We start from the raw sequence: 6,541 nt of genomic DNA, 5'->3' as shown, positions 1-6,541 counted from the left end.
CCAGGTTCCAGACAGACCCCCTTCCAGCCCCCACCTCACCCACCTCCCAAGGTGAAGCATACCAAAACAAGCTCCCAAACTTTCCTGCCCTTGCCTGCTCTCGCCCATCTGCCCTTGCCTGTTCTGCGGGAGGAAAGGGAACTGGGAGATCGGAAGGAGGACTTTAGGGGAGAAAGAATGGCAGGGGAAAGCTGAGCCCCCACCCAAACATAACAAGACTGGGGTTCTGTTCTGTCCAGCTCCCGGGCGGCGCAGCGGAAGGCAAACTTACAGCCGGTATCAGACCTTGGAACTAGAAAAGGAGTTTCTCTTTAATCCTTATTTGACACGAAAGCGCCGGATTGAAGTCTCTCACGCCCTGGGACTGACTGAGAGACAAGTGAAGATCTGGTTCCAAAACCGAAGGATGAAGTGGAAAAAGGAGAACAACAAGGATAAACTGCCCGGAGCCCGAGATGAGGAGAAGGTGGAGGAAGAAGGAAACGAGGAAGAGGAGAAAGAAGAGGAGGAAAAGGAAGAAAACAAGGACTAAGCAAAAAAGAGAGACCCCCCCCACCCCTTTAGCAACTCCCTTGAAGTTTCGTTTTATGGTAGCGGATAAATTGAGAAGTTTACGACTGTCATTTGCTTTTATAGAGAATAGAATGACACTCACAACTCTAACTACCTGTCAGATACTTGCAGTTCTGGTTTTATTACCTTTGGACTTCCCCCATCTTTATTTGTTGGGGGGCTGGAGGGGGGAGACTGAGACACAGCGAAAAGTTCGGAGTCTCTGTCTCAGTCGTTGCCCCGACACACACACTTGTCCCTACCCCCACCCTCAGAGACCAGCCAGGATTGTAAGGTCTGAGACCTGCCCTCTTTGCCCCCTCTCTTGCCCCTTCTTGCCACACTCCCACCTCCCTGCTCCTTTGGTATTTATTTTAGAGGGGAGCCCCCCTTAAAATGAAGAAGATTCATGGCTTTGTGTTTATGCTAGGATTAGATTATTAGATTTACTTCTTTTCAAAGGAAAGAAAAGAATGAAGGAAGGAAAGGAAAAGGGGAAATGTTTAAAGAAATAAAAAGGTGACAGCAAGGAATATTCCTTCTCCCTTTCTGGGGCTCCCCTCCCCCCATTAGGAAGACCACCCCTCACCCCACCCCCACCCTTTCCAGAGGGTAGACAGGAACCTGCAGTTGCTGAAAATCCTACCTAGTCATCCCATGGTCACTCAGGCCCATGCCTCCCTCCCCTTCGCTGTCTGATTTCTGTTGTTGGGCCTAGCTTCCTCTGAGCTGCATTAGTGTTAGTGCTCAGAAATCACCATAATCATGAAAACAATAATACTGATAATAATACTGATAATAATAATACTGATAATAATAATACTGATATCTTTAACATACTACCTAAAGGGAACCTGCAATAATCTTGAAAAATAAAAAAGAGAAATTTTTAGAAATCCTAATATGGGAGAAAAAAAGAGAAAAATTTTAAAATGAAAAAAAAAACCTCCAACGTATTTTATCACTACCTATAGAAAGAAATCCTGCTTTGAGAGTATTCGTAATGCGGTTTTGTTGTCGTTTGTTGCTGCTTATTTCACTAAGAAAACCCAACAACTGAGACTGCCTAGCTCGCCGGTCCTGTGCGCTTTTATTGTGCTTCTAACCCCAGTAGAGTAGAACTAAATTGCACTGAATGTATAGTTAACTCTGTCTTGAATTCTCTGTTTATGCAATGTGCTCGAAAGGAAAAAAAAACGTTAAAAATATATCTATAATAATAATTTTTGGTCATTTGTCTTTACGTCCAGCTATGAATGTAGATTTTGTGTCCCGGCAGCCCTGTTCCTGGTCCAAGTACTTTGTATTGTATACGTGAGTCATAATAAAAATTTTAAAAAAGGAGAAAAATATGTGAATCTGGAATGACTTGTTTCTTTCTCCAAAACCCCCTCCCCATGACCTGCCCCTCTTCCCCTCCTCATCCTTTTTTCGTAACACTCTGGAAAAGGTCTCCTCCACTGACCTGGCTTTGGGGTGTGGGGGGTGGAACTCATGTAGAGTTGAGCGGGCAGGCTGGGCTGGGAGGGCAGGTGAAAGGAGGGAGATGAAGAGGAGGAGGAAGAGCAGTATGCTCTTGGGAAAACCTTGGCTCCAAACAAAGTGGGTTTCTGGATGCCAGGATCCCAATGGGGAGAAAGCATCTCCCCACTTACCCACCTTACTCCTCCTCAGCCCTGGGCTGGGCCCAGACAAAGAATCTGCCCCCATGCCCTTCCCAAAGCTAGGCTTTTCATTTCCAGGACTGGGGCTGAGGAGGAGGCATTGAGGTTCTTTCTGATCGCCACATGCCTCTCATGGCCAACCCTGGGCAGCCAGCACCCACCACTAGAACAGTGAACACGATGGGGAAGACATGAGGCTCAAGGCAGCCTGGAGGACTTGGCTGGAAGATGCCTAAGGATGAGGAAGCTTAAGCCGGGGGGACAGCGAGAAGAAGGGGAAAGTGCGTGAGCTGGTGCACCAAGCAGAGTGGGCCCACATTCTGAAATTCAAATTCAGTCAGCACAGAGCCATCCCTCACTTAACCCACTTGCTCCTACTCCAGCCTCTGCTCTAGTTGTTTCATGCCCAGTCCAGGCTTCACCTTGGCATTTGGGCAGCCTGCCCTGCCCTGCCCTGCCCTCATAGTGCAGGCCATTGGCCTGGGGAGAAGGGACAGGCCTGCTGAGTGGACAGTCCCTCCTCTCCAGCCACAGTAGGGTAAGGAGAATCTTCATTGGACTCCTCATTCTCCAAAATAAAGGGTCAAAGGCTAAGGGACTCAGGGGGGCAAAGCGGTCTCTCACTCTTCCCTGGGGGGGGGTGTCTTAGAGAAATCTGTTTATGCCAGTAAGATTCTGGTCAAATAATACCAAATTCCAGAGATACAAGTCATCTGGCTCAGTCAGGAGAGGGGGAAAGGGGAGGGGATGAGATCTTCTGTTCTTAAAAACCAGATCCCCAAAGACTGAAATATTTTGAAGCCAGATCTCTCTCTCTCTCTCTCAATGATTTTCCCAGACTTAGGCCCAGGCCAACTCTTGTTTTGTGTAATTCCACCCCGTCTGTGTCCTGGCTCCCACGCAAAGTGATCCTGAAAACAGGATTGAGTCGGGGATCGTGGATAGGGAACTACTGCAGCGAGAGAGGGTGCCGACTGAAAGCCCAGGCTGGGGGCAGCCGGGAACAGCTTTGAGCGGCTCTGGGGGAAATCGTTCGGAACCTGGGGTCCCTACGGAGGGCTACAGAGCCGGCCAGGTAACCCGGTTTGCTGCGCGAGACACCCGCTATCCGCCAGGACAGCCCTAAAGACAGCCTTTAGCTCTCACCCCAGGCCTTCCCACGCGCGCCCATCCTCTCCAGACTCAGGGGGCTGGCGGAGGGCCGTTTCATTTTTAAATGTGGAATTATGAATGCTGTTACTAAAGACCGCTGGTCCAGGAGCTGAGTGGGTTGAACCCTGCACTGAGTGGCTCGGAAGGCTCTCACCTCGTTTTCCCCAAATGTCCCATTCATCCCTGGCCCTGCTCGGCAATGCCCGTGGCCCCAGCCGGCGACGCAGGGCGGGGTGCAGATGGAGCGGGTGTCGCTAGAGACGTGGGCCAGACCTCGAGAGCTCGAGCCGCCCCCTCTCGCAGCACCCACTCCCCCACCCCTTCTGCCCGCCGCCTCCGTTTTCTCGTTTGGAGAGAAGAGGAGGTAAAACCCGTTTTATGGGGGAATTTAATTGCGAGCAGGATGCGCTCTTTTTAGAAGCGCGTCTCCCTAACGCTCCCGCCGTCCCATTACGGGAATGGGGACCATTCGGCTGCGGCGGTTAGAACTCGCTCCCATTCTTTACTTTTTTATTAGCCAATCAAAGTGGCTTCCGAAAGCGATTTGTGATTTGTGAAAAATAGTATCTTTCAAAATGCTGAGTTGAAGCATCTCCCTCATTTTGCCTTGAATTTATTATTCTAATCTCAACCGTAGAGACGGGATAATGCAGCTATTAAGTTGGGGGGCAAATTCGTTTCTCTGGATTTAAAAAAATTCCTCATCACGTTCGCTCTCTCTCCCACTTCATCGCTGAAGCCAGGGGAGGTGCGGGCCTACAGGGAGTGGGGAAGGAGGGAGGTGAAGCGGTGCTGAATGTCCTACGCGGCTCCTTGGACCCCAGGACGGGAGAGTGGATTGGCCTCTCCATCCTCATCTTTTCCCAATGAGCTGCCCCAGCGGCTGGGGAAGGTCCCCCGCCCCAATTAGAGCGAACTCGGGACAGGTTGTGTCACAGACTAGAAGTAAAATTTCCGGCGAGCTGCCCGCAGGGCTGGCCCTTTCTCCCTGTGGCCCATTGTGAAAAGCTGGGCCAGCGCTTCCTTGTTGTAATTTTTAACTACCTGTTATAAAATTTATGGGTGGGTTTGTAAAAGAAACGAGGTCCCTGCATCCGGCGGAGGGAACTGCTTCGCTTCTGTGGGGGAAGCGTGGGGAGGGGATGAGGGACCCCTGTTGGTTGGGGTAGGGCACCCAGCCCTGGAGTCCCCGCGCCAACTCCGTGTGGGTCCAAGGGGAGAGCTTGGGGCCTTCAAACCTCCAGCTGTGGGAAGAGTGATGGGGCGATGACTGATGGGCCACTAGTCTCTATGGGGACTTTATTCTGAGCCCCCACACTGGACACATCGCCAGAATTTGGGGTATGGAGAAGGGTGGGGTGCCTCGGGTGCTCAGAATTTAGTAGGGAAGGTGGACTTTAGGGAGGGATGAGGTTCTTTATTCAATGCCTCCAAGGTGTGTCTCAGCTGCCAGGTCGCGGGGAATTTTTCTGAAAAAGGCAGGCGGGTGTGCGCTACCAGACAAGACAGAAAGGGCTTCAAACTGCCTTGCACCTAAAGGAAGAAGAAGTGGGAACCAAGATCTTGGGCCTTCATTTTATTTTTAATTCTAAAAAGATTGGGAGTAGCTGCCATCTCCACCTTGGAATTGAGAAGACTGGACAATAGGGGTGGTCTTGGGGGGAAATGTATTTTCTCTGAAAAAGGAACCGGGGGATGAGAGGTGCTTTGGGGGTTCTAGAAGCGGCTCCCAATCCTCACCCCTCCTGCTGTCTCTGCAGGACTGCCCAGGGCCCGTCTAAGCCCTCTGGGCTCTGCAGACACGTCAGTTCAGGCCTGCCCCTCCCGTTCCTGTCTGGGGTGCAGTGGGGGGCTGCCCAGACACCCCATTGGGAGGGATGTTGTTCACTTACCAGGAAAAAAAAAGGCCGGGGTAAGGAGCGCATCCCTTGTCAGTCCCTTCACCCTGCCAGCCCTCACTGCCCCAATGTCACAAACCTTTGCAAAGCTTCGGTTCCCCCAGAACCAACCTTAATAACCCATTTATTAAGGAAAATATTTAAAATTCGGCATGGCACAGGGAGGCAGCCGACTCAGCGCCAGAACCCTTCCTTGCCTCCTCTCGCATCCCCCTCGCCCTTCCTGCGCCCGACCGACCGGAGCGCCGGGCCTGGGGGCGCGGGCGGAGGGTGGGGTGCGGTGGGAGTCGGGGGCTGCTCCCTCTCGGAGAGAATTGGGTAAACATGGCGACCGCGGCGCCCATTTGCACACGCTACACAAATGCATCGCATTCCCGGTTGTTTGCAGAAAATTTACAGCTGAGTAATAAAAGTTTACGATCGACTCACAAGTTGGATTGGCCACAAGAAGTCATGTGGATTCCATCCATGAACGTGAACTTTTTATTGTGGTTTGTCCGTTCGGAGCGCTCCTCAGAACAGTCCTCCCCGTAAGAGCCTAACCATTGCCAGGGAAACCTGCGCTGGGCGCTCCCTTCATTAGCAGTATTTTTTTTATTAATCTGATTAATAATTATTTTCTTCCCCCCCCCATTTAATTTTTTCACTCCCAGGTGGAGTCGCCGGAAGCTGGGGGCACCTGGGGAGGGGGGAGGGGGAGAGGCAGGAGCGGGGGGCACCTCTCTCCCCACCGGACCTCGGCCCCCCAGGGGAGGAGGACTGCGGCGCGGGAGTTGAGGCCGGAGCTGCAGATGCCTCCCCGCCCCTCCCCGCGGCGCTCCCGCCTGCCCCCTTCTTGCAACTCCCCTTAATTTTATTTGGCTTTTTGGTTATTAGGATTATTTTTTTATTTTAAAATTTATATAAAGTATATATGAGTGTGTGGAGCTGAGACAGGCTCGGCAGCGGCACAGAATGAGGAAAGACGAGAAAGGGAGAGAGGGGGAGAGAGGGAGAGAGAGGGAGAGGGAGAGTGACAGCAGCGCCCGGTAAGTGTTTCCTTATTGGTTCAAATATGTAACTAATGGTCCGTGGCTGGGTGGCGGTTTCAAGATAAGGACGGCAGCGGCGGGTCTCGGGTAGAGAGGAGCGGGGGTGCGAGGGGGTGGGCGCGTGGGCCATTGTGGGGAGGAGATGTGGAGGGGGGGAATTGGGTTAAACTGGAAGATTAGGTAGTGTGGGGGGGTGTTGTCCTGATGTCACTGTGCGCCGAAGTTGGGGGTGAGGGGTGCGGCG

The 6,541-nt window shown here is 52.1% G+C and overlaps 3 protein-coding genes across 3 annotated transcripts in view; all 3 read left to right on the top strand.

Moving 5' to 3' along the window:
* Positions 1–1,072, top strand: part of HOXC8 (homeobox C8) — a 2,711-nt gene extending 1,639 nt beyond the window's left edge. Inside the window, exon 2 of the mRNA XM_005869138.2 lies at positions 240–1,072. Coding sequence (XP_005869200.1) covers positions 240–532 — 293 coding nt within the window. The 3' untranslated portion in view covers positions 533–1,072. The remainder of the gene's footprint in view (positions 1–239) is intronic.
* Positions 1–6,541, top strand: part of HOXC4 (homeobox C4) — a 66,105-nt gene that overhangs the window by 15,651 nt on the left and 43,913 nt on the right. The window lies entirely within an intron of this gene.
* The window catches only part of HOXC6 (homeobox C6), a 13,805-nt gene continuing 12,970 nt past the window's right edge, over positions 5,707–6,541 (top strand). The window contains exon 1 of the mRNA XM_014542032.1: positions 5,707–6,294. The gene's annotated coding sequence lies outside the window, so the exon portion shown is untranslated. The remainder of the gene's footprint in view (positions 6,295–6,541) is intronic.

The sequence above is a fragment of the Myotis brandtii genome, unplaced genomic scaffold, assembly GCF_000412655.1.
Source record: "Myotis brandtii unplaced genomic scaffold, ASM41265v1 scaffold29, whole genome shotgun sequence".
Classification (NCBI taxonomy): Eukaryota; Metazoa; Chordata; class Mammalia; order Chiroptera; family Vespertilionidae; genus Myotis; species Myotis brandtii.
This window is presented reverse-complemented; position numbering and strand designations above follow the sequence as displayed.